Here is a 15,495-nt window from a genome sequence, read left to right on the forward strand (position 1 = left end):
GAGAATTCGTAATTAGCGAAAGAGAAGGGACGGAGAGCACTCGAGAACTCTTAAGACCGTACTGCGTTTGCGCAGTGTTTATCTTTCTCCGCTCCTTCTTACAGTATTTCTGCGCGGTGACGACATTGTCGAGGGCCGGCACTTTTGTGTTCGACGAAAGGTGATTGGTTGGGCTCGCTTCTGTGTGGCTGCGCTCGCTTCTGTATGAAGCCGGAAGCGCGCTGATGTGTAATAGCCGTTGGGTGGAGGAGAGGGAGAGTGATGTCGGTTGCCACCGCGTGCGCTTTGTCGCGGAGTGAGCCGCTGCAGGTGCAGCCGCCCGTTAAAGCGATGCGCAGGGGGAGCCGGCAGAGCGGAGAAGACGGGGAGAAGCAGCAGCTGCCGGTGTGGGACGGGGAAGTGACGTTGGGCAGCGAGCGGCGCAGGCGGGAACCGCAGCAGCAGGGGCGGCAACTAGCGGCGACGGGGGGCAGCGAAGAGGAGGAGGAGAAGCTTGAGCGGGAGCACTTCCGGAGAATCATCAACGCCTTCCGTTACTATGGGTAACCGAGCCCCAAGTTAGGTTGATCGCCCTCAACCCCATAGTGCTTGCAGAGGCAGGAGCCTGGTCCTATCTTCGGGCCTTGCAGACCAAGGCTGTGGAGGCTGGCTGTTCAGTGGGGCTTATTTCCGAGTAATAGAGGCATTGGGCGGCATCCACAACCACACCACCGTCTCACTAAACTGGCTCCACAATCATTCCTTCTCCTCCTTAGGGAGCCCTGGGAGCTGTAGTTCGGGGCTCCCTCGGGAATTCTTAAGAGCAGTGGCTTTTAGATGAGGTCTTTAAGAGACTTTGGCAGACTAGGAGCCTTTGAGGAGTTGGTTCTGCCCATGTTGCTGTGGTAACCTAAGATGATCTCCAACCCATGTAGAGGCAGCGCTGCATCTGGTCTATCATCGTTGTCTCTTGGAAATAGGATTCATCCTGGTGCAGAAAGGAGCAGCAGCATGGCTTCTCCTAAGGGAATTGGGGTTTCTCTCATTTCTCCTGTTTGATAGGAAGTTGTGGTACAGACACAGCTCCTGTCTTCCTGGGTGGATAAAATAACCTCTTTTCTGTAGAACTGATTATCTGTATTCTGGTTTGCTTGTTTAAATGATCTCTCTTATGTTTGTGGCAGCTTACAAATCACTAAAATATACTGGGTTGCATACTGACTAGTGTTGAATGCACAGAAGCTGTTTCACTTGAGCATAAAGGAGGTGGCTGATTTTTGGCAATTTCCTCCTTTCTTCTACCCCCAACTCCCTCCCTGTAAATATGTCCCCAAAGACCCTCTAACTCTCACAGGCATAATTTTTTTGCGACCAGCAGAGGGATGGGATATCAGTGAAAAAAACTCCTCTATGCATAAATGAATAGCTTTTTCATATATGCCTCTAGTAAATATATGGCCCTGTGACAATAAGATCCAGTTGAAAGAAAATGACCATCCTTTATGCAAAGTATTTGTAGACCACCACATTTGAGTTCACACTTAATTCAAGAGGGCAGGTTTCACACTGCTTTGTAGGTTTTAGGCTGGTGTCTCCTTACCAACAACCTTGGAGTTCAATAAGAGCATCAGATGAATTTATTGTGCTGGGACTATTATGAAGATGAATGGATCAGTTCCTCTTTTGATTAGTCTTAATTTTCAGGGGGTTGATGAAGCGTTGGAGAGAAATTTCTATATGGGGAAACCTTGAAAAATTGGATTCCTTATCTGCAGCAACACAGTAAACCTTTAGGATTCTACCATCTTATTTTGGCATACTTATTTGTTTTGAAGATATAAAATATACATACAGTGCCCTAAAAAGACAATGTTGTAGAACCATGTACCAAAACCTATGGTTGGCATTTTGGAATACAAGACCACTCCAGCAATCAAATGGAGGATTAAAGTATTTTTAAGCCACCTTTCAACTTAAAGGTGGATTACAAAACAAAATTACATACAACTTGGAATTTTATAGCTTTCTGAAAGCATGCACTCCTCTGGTCCAAAGTCTGTTATCAGGGTTGTATTATAGTGGCATCTGGCAATTCTGTTCCCAACTGAGCATCTCTCCATGCCTGATGTATGATGAGGGAATATATAAATGGGATATTTTCCTAACTCTCAGATTTCTGTATTGGTCCCATAACTGCAGTCGGTCACATAATCAGTAGGTAGTGAAACAAGAATATTTGTTGTCAATTTTATAGCTTTCAAGAAAATAGACTTTAAAATTAGCCTGGCGACAGTGGAGACTTAAAATGTACTTCCCTGGCTGATATCATTATGTCATCACTTTTCTGAGGCAGAGATACTGCAGCTTATTCTGCTGGCTGGCTTTACTCTGCTTTTTTCATTCTATTTTTTTCTGCCAACTAAAGGTAAAGTTCTGGCGACCACAGAGCCCTGTGTTTGCCTTTGGTAGAATACAGGAGGGATTTACCATTACTTCTTCCTGCGCAGTATGAGATGATGCCTTTCAGCATCTTCCTATATCGCTGCTGCCCAGTGGAGGTTGGAACCACCAACCTCTGGCTTGATAATTAAGTCATTTCCCCACTGAGCCAACTATCGGGCCCTAAAATTGTCAAGATGAGCAGTGTTCTCTCTAATTTTTGTCATCAGTGAGTGGATTTAATTTATATAATTTTAAAGTATATAATTTTAAAAAATGTTTATAAACAGTTCTCAACTGGCAGGAGGGAGCACTGCTTCAAATTAGAGGGATTACAAATTTAAAATGAGAGAGAACACTGCTACAGGCTTCTTTTAGGAGACTAAACTCTTTGGTAACAGAAAGCACAGTGCGAACAACAGTATTTAGCAACCTTTGGCAATACAAATACAAAACTATACAAGTTGGGGAGAGGAATTAATGGCTATTACACAATATATGAAGGAAGAGGGAGCAAAGGAGGCAAAAGGGAATGGGAGTAAGAGAAGGAACACACAACTGGAAGGGAAGAGAAGATGCTGTGGGAGCATAGGAGGCAAAAGGGAGATAGGGAGAGAAGCAGGGTGGATAAAAATAAATGATTTTTAAAAATTAAAAAAAGATTTTTAAAATTTAAATCAGATTTTTTTTATTTAAACCATTTTGAGGGGAAAAATCTATCTAAAGTTATGTTTAGTTATGTAGTATGAGGCTGTATATGCAATGTTTAAATTTTTTGGTAAATGAATTCCATTAATCCATTCACAATGTCATGCTCTTCCAGAAGTTTCTGTAAGATTATTGTGGGCAATTTTTCTATCTAGAAGAGGACCAAAAATGAAACCTTCATCTGGCTGTAAATATTAAGATTATACCAGCAAGAATGAGTCTTTATGTACAAAAAAACCCATGATTTAAATCTAGTCTTACTGACTCGTGATTTAAATTGATTTGATTTAAATCAAATCCACCCTGGAGAGAAGGAACACACAACTGCAAGGGAAGAGAAGACACCGGCCAAGAGTAATTCAGAAACGCCGGGATAAAGTCCCCTAACCCAACCAAGTCCCCTTTTGCTGCTTGCTCCACAGCTGCTGCTCCCCCCGTACCACCCTTCCCCATTGCCGCCTGTATTTCCACCTTGCGCTGCTCTGCTCTCCCTGCCCCACCTTCGCTCTGAAGCCCTTGTGGCAGCAACAAACAAGTGATGGGACTCAGAGCGGAAGCTGGAGCTGATTCCCCTGATCTTGCAGCACAAAAGCCCATGCGGTAGGGGAAAGGCAAAGATGGAGGGCAGGATCGGGGGAATTGGCTCCAGCCTCCGCTCCGAATCCCATTGCATGTTTGGTGCTGCTACCACGTGGGCTTCAGGGGGAAGGGGCAGCTCAGAGCAGTGCAGCGAAGGGGGGCGGAATACAGGCAGCAACAGGGAAAGGCAGCATGGGTGGGAGCAGCAGCTGCGGAGCAAGCGGCAAGGAGCAGCAGACTCGGTTGGGATGGGAGTCGGGACTTGGGAGCAGCAACCGCAGTGGCCGCAAGAGGGTGAGTGAGAAGCTCAGTGAGTGGCCCTTTGGGGTCGCTGTGTGTGCAGGGGAATGTTGAAGGCTGTGCGTGCGCAGCCTAGAAGGAATGGTGAAGGTGAGCAAACTACTTGGGGTTGGCGGAGTGGGATTCTTCCAACTTTGCTAACTAATGAGGAGGTTGCAGCTCTGATTTGAATGGGATTCTGCTAGGGCAGGGCAACTGAGGAGCTGTCTTTCTCTGATACTGCGGGCCTTTGGTGTATGAGGCGGCTACAGCTCTAATTTGGAAGGATACCAGAGTTGTGTTTCTGGAGTCTACCATGTTCCTAATGGGAGAAGACCCTGAGTTGGGAGGGCCAAGAAGATGAAAATAGGAGCAGAGCAGGAGGGGGCTGGCTAACAAGTCTATGGAAAGTAAAGTGCCTTTTACTTTAGGGTGGGGCCTCCTGATCTTATGGTACTTCAGCTCCAGAGATATTGGGTAGATTTGTGGCATTACTTAAATCACAGTATGAATAAAAGCACTCTTGCCATCCGACTAGGATCATTAGAGATGGTGGTAGAGAGAGGGTTCCTCAACCCCTGTTCCAGTATCCCCCCACATCAGAGCTGCAACCTCCTCCTCAGCCAGTGCGGGTGTCTTTTCAGTCTCTTTCCAAGATTGCAGTTTAGAGTACTTGTTTAGGGAAACTAAAGCAGCTAGAGCACTGATTCTTTTTTTCTATAGGTATGGTATGAGTAACATTTGATAACACAATGAATTCTGAAATTTAGGGGAAATCCATTTTTTAAAAAGTGTCTCTATCTTCTAAGTATGGCTGTGACACATAGTCACTTCAGGAGCTAGTTCTGGAAGCAGGGGGAGCCAAGTGACAATTGGTCCCAACCAAGCAAGCTTTGATGTCTTGCCTCTCCCTATGATTCGGCCTGGTAGAAATATTTGAGTTCTGTTGAAAATAAGAATATATATGGTGCTCCTTGTTTTTCTCCTACTACTGAAATAAGGTGTGATTCATTAATCAGCCTTGGAGCTGATTGGCCTACCACTTGTGCTTTGGATCCATGCCAAAGACCAAAAAGACCATATTATGCCCGTTTTAGAGCAATTGCACTGGCTACCAATAGGTTTCCGGGCAAAATACAAAGTGCTGGTGATTACTTTTTAATGCCCTAAATGACTTAGGACCAAGTTACTTGGGAAAGTGCTGCCTTCTGCATGATCCCCACCACACATTGACGTCATCAAAAGAGGTTCATATCTGGATGCCACCAACTCGTCTGGCAGCAACTCAGGAGCGGGCCTTCTCTGTGGTTGCTCCTGGGCTCTGGAATGCTCTCCCTATAGCTATTGGTGATTCAACATCTTTACCCACCTTCAAAAGAGCCCTTAAGACACATCTTTTTAGCCTGACTTTCATTCACAATCTGTGAATGTTTTAAATAGTTGTTTTAATGGTGGTTTTATTTTGTTGTTTTTATTGTATTTACTTTTGTGAGCCGCCTAGAGCCTTCAGAGTCAGGTGCCATATAAATCAAGTAAATCAATCAAATAAATAATTAAAAATTAACCACCTAGATTTTGAAGGAAAAGGGGCTTGTTCTTAAATCTCCTACTGAAATTGATGGGATTTTAAATTGGCTCAATGAGTCTGGATTGTGACCTTAGTTTCGTGTCTTAAGTTACCACAGTGTGTGTACTTTTGCATCATTGTGGACTGGAGTGATGTATCTTCTGTAACTCTGAAAGCGTATGATTAAAAACTTGCACAAAGTAGTAATCCACAGTGAATGTATGTTGGAGAACTTCAGTTATGTTCCATGTTAATGTTAGTTGATATTCATGTTACCTTTTTTTGTTTCTAGAACGAATATGCATGAAAGAGTAAACCGTACAGAGAGACAGTTCAGATCCCTTCCAGCCAGTCAACAGAAATTGCTTCCTCAGTTCCTTCCTCACCTTGACAAAATTCGGCAGTGCATTGATCACAATCAAGGAATTTTACAGACAGTTGTGAATGACTGCACGCACATGTTTGAAAACAAAGAATATGGTGATAGTGTATGTTTAAATAGTATTTTTCAAAGAAATGTGTGTTGTTTTTTAAAATTCAGGTTTTATTCCCCCCCCCCCCGGTCATAAATTCTTGTTTCCATTATTTGTGTATGTTTTATAGGCTTACTTGGATAAGGATATGTGTTATTTTAATGAAGGTATTGCCACTTGTACCTCGATAAATAGTGATAAATTGAATAGTCCATATGGTAGCCATGTACTTACCTGGATGGTACTTTTTCATTCTTTATAATTGTACTTTGTTTTTACGAAGTTTGAAAGATGGCAGTGATGAAGCTGAAGTTTCTAAAGTATTTCTAGGCAGCTTCTCCAGCAGTAATTCTACCTCACTGATGGTGTGAAGGAACCTCTCTGAGGCAGATATGATCTCTGCACTATCATAGCTTAGCCTTCCAAAACAGCTGCTCATATATGGCTTTTTTAACTAGCGTAGTTGTCCCCACATATCTGTGTTCATCTTCTGTAGCACATTGACATCCAGAAGGAAGGAACTAAATTTCTTCCAGTTTAGAAAACCTGCCTGCCAAGTTGCCTGGAGGAGATTCTTGCTTGCCATAGGTAACCAAGTGAAGGGCTATTTACAAGCCTGCACAAACTTGCTTTGCTATTTTGATTGAAGATTGTCCTAATTTATACTTTTGTCATAGAAAACAGTATCTCAGGCTAATCGGAGACCATCCAGCCTATTTCAGAACTCAATCACAGACTTGAGTTCTGATCATGGAGATGAGAAACAAAGGACTGATTAACCAAATATCCAACAGGATGGCTGTTTGTAGTATTACTGACAAGAGTTTATTTGATTTTTCTCTTATTTCCAGATTGATACTATGGCTGACTTTTCTTTATTCTTTAATCAGGGAAATGGAAAGATTACACCAGCCTCCACTTTTGACATGGATAAATTAAAGTCCACTTTGAAACAATTTGTAAGAGACTGGAGTGAAACGGGGAAGCCTGAGAGAGATTCCTGCTATCAGCCAATCATTAATGAAATTATAAAGAACTTTCCAAAAGACAGATGGTAAATAATTTTTTTAGATGTATTTTAAGGAGAATATGTGCAATAATGCATTTGTTACCAAGCATTTTTAGACAGAAGTAAAGCACAAAAATACTTCTGATCTGTGAAAACTTGCTTGTTAACTGCATAAGGAGAAATTATAGGCTTTGACATACCTTTCTAATACAATTTTGTTCGAAATTTAAGGTCAAGCGGCTCAGTACAAGGGTCCAAAATTATGGTGACAGGGAGAACACTCCACTTAGGTTTAACGGGATAAAGCCTTGGATTAGCAGCAAGTATAAATTTCATGTATACTACTTATTTTGTATTTTATTATTAGAAGAATATGTTGAGATTTTAAAATTCTGATTTGGCTATATCTTGTCTACTAAGATCCTACAAAATCAGAGTTTAAGGGAACTGGCGGCTGCCTAGTCCAATTCTCTGCTGTAAGGCAGAATTAATACAGCGTCTCACAAGCAGAGAGCAAGTACACTATTTAGGGATATTTATAGAGGAAAGCACTCCCAATGAATTATGCAGGAGACCAAGCCACACATTTTGGGAGAATCCAAAGTATAATCGAAGCATTATCTTAAAGCATAATAAAAAAAAGAATGTACAAGACCCTATAATTCACTTGATGCTTATTGATTTATGATCTTGATGTCCATTAATGTGGGTCTGATTACACTGGTTATATCAGTTGATGATATTCCCACATTGTTTGCCTAAGCACCTTTTAATGGAAACTCTGTCAGTCTTGACCCAAATGCCTCTTCAAATGTGTCTCTTGACAGAATTTCAGTTGTGGGCTAGTCTGAAAGATTCGGGTTTCTTTAATTTCCACTTTAACATAGATTGCAGTCAGCCCTGCTGCATTGCCAAGCCAACTGAGAGTTTTAAAGACAGTAAAGGCTCAAAAGCTCATTCACAATGTAACATGAATACCCTTCCCTTGTTAGATTCAAGGCATTCAAGAATGTCTTCAATTATAGAAAAAATTACGGTAAGTTTTTATACATTTAAATAAAAGGTTTTAAAAAAATAATTTGCCCCAGTTTGGTGGAAAAGGGAACATTGTTTTATATTTGGTGAATTAAAGTTTCCTAAGAGTATTTACAGTTGATCAGCATTCAGATCGTCTGTTTTTTTTAAAAGGTAATCTTTCCCACCCTAACTGCACTTTTATGTATCTAGAAAGTTATATTTCACTCTTGTTATGGGTTCATTGTCATTTCCCCTCACCAGGCTACAGAGATGCTGCTATTAGACTGAACAACTGATTTATATTGTAGGGTAAACAAGCTGGATTGAAAGGGGAAGTGGTTCGATGCTTCTTTTTGAAACTCCTTAAATTAGTTAGAAACCTTGATAAACAAGTTTTAAACCTGTAGTACGATGAAAAAGTTTACTTATGTCCATATTTTTGCTGAAGTTACTAAACAGTAAAGCAAAGTACTTGTATAAGAACTGTGCTTAATTGAAGAAGTTATAAATTTGAAATGGGTTAGCGCTTTTGTCCCCTGTTCCCCTAGCTTAAATCAGAAGCCATTTTATCTCCCCCCATAAAAAAATTAAGTGTACATAATAAGTATTCAGTAATTCTCTCTCTCGTTGCATGCAGCCTAACACTGAGTGGAAAGACAATGTGGTGTTTACACATAATAGATAGCAGTAATTAAAATCTAGAGCTAGTTCTATGGCTGTTGGGTTGCCTGTTTTGACTTCAGCTCTTTATACTTATAGGAAGTTGTTGCAGGGTCTTCAGACACCCAGACTTTCTGAAGAAACTTGGTGGCAGGGGTTGATGGAGTGCTGCTCTTCTTCTTTTTAATAGAATGCTCGGTTTTAACTAAATTAAATTCGTTCAGTTTCACTGCGTATCTCTTTTGTATGAGATCTTAATTGTTTTTGCAGAAAGTGGCATTTGTGAATTCACTAGCTCATTTGTTTATAAAATAGTTACTATGGGAAATTAAGACATTATAGCAAATGTAATAATTCTTGGTTATTTCATGCAGGTAAACCAGTTTCAGTCTGAAATGTACTCACGTGCCAGGGAGATGTGTTCCTGCTATGTAGAGCTTCCTCAGCTGCGCAGCATTTATTGCAGGGGAGGGGGGCAATTTTCACCAGTCTTTCCTTCCTCTGAAGGTGTCCTGCACCACCACAAAATTTGTCCTTTGTAGTTGTGCAATCCTCAAGGACATATTTTTTGTTGATGTAGTCCACTTTTGGAGAGAGATCAGTGAAACACACAAGTATTCTGTGTGATAAGTAATGTGGAGGTCAAGAAACACTCTACAATTGGTACATTTCTTTCTGATGTGTGGAAGCACAGTTAGCGAAGATGTCAGCCCCTGTGACTGGAATTATGATAGTAAGAGAGACACCATTTTTGAGGGGAAATGGCGAGTGAAGATGAAATGCACAGTTTAACAGCTGTCTTTTCTACAAGGAAATTATTCCAGATTTATGGAACTCTTCATTGTCCATTGATTAAAATGAAAGTGAACTTTGTTTCTGAAAGTGATTTATCTGTGGCCTGGTTCAAACCCAGCGAGGAAACCATTGTTTAATCATGGTTTGTTTTTCCCAAATTCTAGCTTTAAGTAAACCACGGTTCCTGAATTGGGACATAATGTGGAACTGTGGGTTACCTCAAAGCAAATGTTTTCCTTTTCTTTCTCTTGCGTGCTAAAGGGGATGCAGAGTACTTGAACCTGTGGTTTGCATTTACTTTCCTTTTGCATCTGAACTGGACCTACATCTTAAGACGGAAGCTAGTTAAAACACTTATAATCAGTTTCTTTAAAATGTTGCGTTGTTGAAATGCACACTGTCAAGAAGCTTCTTGTTGTCTCCATAATTCCAAAACACCTTAATGTCAAAAGATTGGTTGGTTTTGCTATTTTTTGTCTTTATTTCTTCCGAATCTATTTTCTCCATGCATACAATTTACAGACTGCAGCATGCTTTGAACTACCCAACATATTTTTTCAGGCTTGACTGCTTGACTTTTTGAGAACCCTGTACAGTATTTGTAGTTAATATTCTTTGTTTCTTCAGCTTTTTGGTTTCATTGGTTTGAATCTGTACCATCACTTCTCTTACAAACACCATTAAAACAGAATGTGATTTTACTTGGAAGGGTTCTTAGTGAATTGAAAATAATGGATTGGAGTTACCACTGAAAAGTAGTCAGAATTTCAGGCTTTGTAATATACTTGTATCACTTCATGCATTTTATTTCACTGTATGGTTAAAGAGAATGTCGTCTTTACTGTGAGCCGTACTGCCACTTGAAATCATTCAGAGTGGTACATCTGCAGTTGTCACTGGCCCATCTGGTGGTTACTCAGGGAAAGGCCTTCTCTGTTGCTACCCCAAGGCATTTCTCACAGCTTTAAAAGTACTTTCAAGACTCATTTATTCACCTGAGTTTCTTAATGTTTTAATTTCAGTTTGCCTAATGTTGTAAAGCACCCAGAGACATGAGTTTGGGGTGGTATACAAAAATGCTAAATAAATAAAAATTGTTTCATTTGCTATGGCTGGTTTGATATTGCTGAATTCCAGTACCTTTTGCATTGGAATGCTCATCCTTGCATGTACTCAGTAATGCACACAGATCTTTCATGTGGGAATACAAATACGACTAATATTTATATACCACTTTTCAACAAATGTTTCCAAAGTGGTTTACATAGATATGAATAAATAAAATGGATCCCTGTCCCCAAAGGGTGCTCAGTCTAAAAAAGAAACATAAGATAGACACCAGGAATGCCAAAATGAGCACAGGGATTGGCTGATTCAACTGAAATGAACAGGGTGGTTGCTCTAGATCAGGGCTGCACAACTTCAGACCTCCAGTTGCTGTTGGACTACAGCTACTATCATTCCCAGTCACAGTGGCCAATAGGGATGAAATCTGCAAGAGGGCTGAAGTTGTGCAGCGCAGCAGTAGAGGAAAAAGCTCCTCATGTGCATTGAAAGTAATGCACCTGAGTTAGATTGCTTTAAGTTCCAGATCCCCAAATACTTAGGAAAAAGAGGAATTAAAGTCCTTCATATATCAACAAAGTGGACATTATCTTGGACCATTTTGGTGACGTGGGATATAGGTTAGATTGTGGATTTGTGTGGCCTAGTTTGAACTTCGCTTTTTTCAGAATTTCAAGTCGTCCTGACCATTATATGACCATCATTTTGCTCTCTGATAATGATTTTTATGATAATGGTAGTATTACTACATTTGGATAATTCAGGCTGTTCTTATGACTTGTTAAAAGGTAGCAGCTGTCTTGGGTTTATTCAGTTGTTTGAATTTATGGGCTGCTTGGGGGGGGGGTCTAATGAAAGGAGGAAGTTACATGGCAAAGGGAACTCAATTGATCTTTTCAAACTTTGGAGAATAATTGTAGGGAATAGTTCCTTGTTGGCATTCAAGCTGGAAGGCTATGGTTGGCTAAGAAAATGCCTCCAATACCATAGTCCAATGTTAAAGCTGCTTTTAGGACTTTGAGGTACAGTTAAAGTTTTAGTCCTACAGCACTAACCTTGTGTTGTCAATATTGGAAGCTGTGAAGCTTTTTTCTTGCTTAGTACAGAATGAGAGCAGTGGTACAATAAGCCCCCACCCCAAGCTTGCTTGTTTTACTAAGGATTGCATGTAAAAGTAAATGCTCCTGCTACAAATTGTTGTTCTGGTCACTGTATCTCAAGAAGAACATTGTAGAACTGGAAAAGGTGTAGAAGAGGGCAACCAAGATTATTTGGGGCCTGCAGCACCTTCCTTATGAGGAAAAGCAACAGCATCTGGGGCTCTTTACTCTGGAAAAAAGGCAACTATGGGGAGACATGCTAGAGGTGTAAAAAACTGTGCATGGAGTAGAGAGAGCGGACTGAGATAAAATCTTCTCCTCTCACAACACTAGAACCAGGGGTCATCCCATGAAACTGAAGGCTGGGAATTTTAGGATTAACAAAAGGAAGTTCTTTTTCACACAGCGCATAATTAACCCATGGAATTCTCCATGGCGTGTGGTGATGGCCACCTGCTTATATGGCTTTAAAAGGGGCTTGGACAAATTGATAGAGGAGAGGTCTGTCAATGGCTCCAAGTCTGAGGGCTATAGTCCACCTCCGGCCTCTGAAGCAAGATGCCTCGACATACCAATTACAAGGGAGAAACAGCAAGAGAGAGGGAATGCCCTCATCTCTTGCCTGTGGGCTTCTTAGAGGCATCTGGTGGGCCACTGTGTGAAACAGGATGCTGGACTGGATGGGCCTTAGGCTTGATCCAACAGGGCTGTTATGCTCTTAAGTAGGTAAAATTCAAATTGTAGCAGTAATCTAATACTTTTATTAGGACTAACAGATCTAATACAAGTACTGAACTAGCCTTTGCATTTCACAGAACAAACTGAATATCCATAAAAATGGGGCAGGGGTAGAGGAGAGTGGGTCCATGTGGATAAAAGATTTCTGGTAAGGGGCATGATGGAGATCTTTCTGCCAGTGTTCCCTCTAATTGTTTTCTGTCTGTGTGCAGAATGAGTTTTGTTCTGGGTGGCAGTATCAAGGCACTGTGTGTGCATGTGCATTCAGAGTGGGGCCTTCCTGATTCAACCTGAGCGGGATCTAAAACTAATTGAGCGGACATCAAAAAACTTGTGTGTGCGTGCACATGTGCATGCCTTAGAGGAAACACTGCTGTCTACAGTATATGACAGTCTTAGAATCGTGATTCAGGAAGATCTTTGCAGACTAACTGCATAATAGCTTGTGCTCAATGCAGAAGTCACATTATGCTGTAATGTAGCTCTCAGCAAAGGCAGAATGATTGCTTTTCCTATATCTTAAATTATATAACTGAGCATTATTCAGATCTGTCTATAGCACTACTCAGGATATACAGGTCCTTTTATATAAATGGAGAGCAGAAGTAAAGAAAAACATGGTAATCTTTGCATTAACAAAAACTGCTAACCAGGCCTATTCATTCTTTCAAGGATATTTAATAAAGAATTTATCACTATTTTTGTTGTGTTTCAGGGATCTCTCCAAAGTTAATGTCCTGGTACCTGGTGCTGGGCTAGGTAGATTGGCCTGGGAAATAGCTATGCTTGGTTATACTTGTCAAGGAAATGAATGGAGCCTTTTTATGCTCTTTTCTTCTAACTTTGTACTCAACAGGTATTTAAACTTATTTTCGGTTGTTGATTGCCTTCTTTGTGCATCTAGTTCTATTCTTGTATTTTCTTTGTATACCTATATCGAGGGATCAATAGCCAGAACTGTTAACAGCAATAGTAGGCTACTTGTATTCAAATGACTTATTGTAAGATTATTTGATTTCAGATATGAATCCTGGCTGCTTAGCTTATGCAAATGTAATAATTGTTATGAGAATTTGAAAGTTGGTTGGTGAGCTGTATGTGGAGCTTTATGCTCACTGCAGGCTACCAAAATCTCAATTTCACAACTAGTTAATAAGGGTAATAGCAAAAATATAAATTAACTTTCATGTGAAATATCTTAGAATTAACTTTTTTAAAAAGTAGATGTTTAAATAGTGAATGGTTCTCTTAATTACGGATCACCTCCAGATCATCAGTTACAGGTGAGCAACCTGTTTTTATGGTCTATTTTTAATAATAGAGACTTAAGGAGACTTCCAGGAACAAAAAAACCACATACGGATATTAACTTTTAGCTTGTTATACTACTGCGAATCAAACTACAAACTTTAATTTTTGCAATGCTTTCAAGATTGTCTTCTAAGCGAGAAGGTAAAATTGTTGATTTTATGATCATATATTACAGATGCTCTGAAACCAACTCATACAAACTATATCCCTGGATCCACCAGTTTAGTAATAACAAGAGATCTGCTGACCAAATACAACCAGTTTATTTCCCTGATGTTGACCCTCACAGTCTTCCTCCTGGTGCAAACTTTTCTATGACAGCTGGAGATTTTCAAGAAATCTACTCGGAGTGTAGTAAGTATGAAAAATTCTAAAAGTGTTTTGTACTAATTTCCGCTTCCTATAATGTCTTTTGTTTATTATTTAGGTTTTCATATGATCTTTGCACTTTGTTTTCTGTTGTAAACGTATAAAGTTAATAAACATCATTTTAATAGAAACTGCTTAGAACTTGCTTTGCCTGACTCCAAAGCCAAAATGATCAACTTGCTCACTAACCAGTGTTCAGTTGCTGAAGGAATACATATGAGCATAGATCTTTGAAGGTCAGCTCATGGATCATTATTCCAGTTAACTGACCACAATGTGATATCACTAGTTCAGGTAGACCTTGCTGTGGTGCTTGTCTCAAAAACAGAGAGGTGCAAGTATCTTGGTGAGCATGCGTGTGTGTAGCAAATTATAGCCTTGGTCTCAGAGCAAGCTCACATGAGGGAAAGAAATGCTAACTCATCCCTGCAGAGCTTTCTGGCAAAGGCTACTCCTAAAACTCTTGTTTATTTTTGGTAGGTTCTAAAGGCTGCCACCACCCCCTGCTTATCGACAGAGCTTGACCCACCCCACCCCACCCCACCCCACGCTTGGGTGGAAATCCCAGGGAACACTCTCTTTATTTTGCTGTTGGGAAACTATACAAAAATCCTCCACATGCAAGCCTGCACATGGTGGGAAAACTAATAGCTGCTGAGCTACTGAGGTGTGTTGCACCAGAGGAGAATAAGCCCTTTCAGCCCCTCCACCTCCTTCCTCCTGAGTTAAAAATTCACTCGGATGAGGCTTGTAAAAGAAACAAAACAGTTTTATTCAAATGCCACAGACTGCTTCCGCCTGAGGCTTTCCTGGCTTTTAGTTACAGGTAAAAATACTCAGTAAGTTACAAGAATACTTCAAAAAGCACCCCGGATGAAATTGAGGTGGCACACTTTAAAAATTGTGGTTACCCAGTTGCAGATAAACAATAAAAGACCAGTAGCTACCTAATGGTGCAGCGGGGAAATTACCTGATTAGCAAGCCAGAGGTTGCCAGTTCGAATTTCCGCTGGTATGTTTCCCAGACAATGGGAAACGCCTCTGTCGGGCAGCAGCGATATAGGAAGATGCTGAAAGGCATCATCTCATACTGCGTGGGAGATGGCAATGATAAATCCCTCCAGTATTCTACCAAAGACAACCACAGGGCTCTGTGGTTGCCAGGAGTTGACACTGACTTGATGGCACACTTTATCAGGGATATATAAAACGCACACAAAAGAAACAAAGTCTGAAACACAAAAGAAACACAAAATCTGACTAAACAAACTTTCCCTAGACTAAATTTCCTGAAGCCGAAGTCCTGGTTTTCTTTGTCTTGAACTCACCAAATCCTGGATGAGAAGCTTCCTGGCTTCCCGGGAACCTGCAGAAGGGACATTCTCCTGCAGCCAGTTCTCATGGCCA

At 40.7% G+C, this 15,495-nt stretch overlaps 1 protein-coding gene across 5 annotated transcripts in view; it reads left to right on the forward strand.

Annotated features, from left to right (window-relative positions):
- The window catches only part of CARNMT1 (carnosine N-methyltransferase 1), a 22,872-nt gene continuing 7,377 nt past the window's right edge, over positions 1–15,495 (forward strand). The window contains exons 1-5 of one of the 5 annotated variants that reach the window (XM_053288860.1): positions 1–160; positions 5,844–6,039; positions 6,915–7,078; positions 13,124–13,264; positions 13,895–14,073. In XM_053288860.1, the coding sequence (XP_053144835.1) occupies positions 5,851–6,039; positions 6,915–7,078; positions 13,124–13,264; positions 13,895–14,073 (673 nt within the window). In that variant the 5' untranslated portion in view covers positions 1–160; positions 5,844–5,850. The other 4 variants (XM_053288858.1, XM_053288859.1, XM_053288862.1 and 1 more) reach the window with 4 other exon arrangements.

The sequence above is a fragment of the Hemicordylus capensis genome, chromosome 2 (assembly GCF_027244095.1).
Source record: "Hemicordylus capensis ecotype Gifberg chromosome 2, rHemCap1.1.pri, whole genome shotgun sequence".
Taxonomy (NCBI): domain Eukaryota; kingdom Metazoa; phylum Chordata; class Lepidosauria; order Squamata; family Cordylidae; genus Hemicordylus; species Hemicordylus capensis.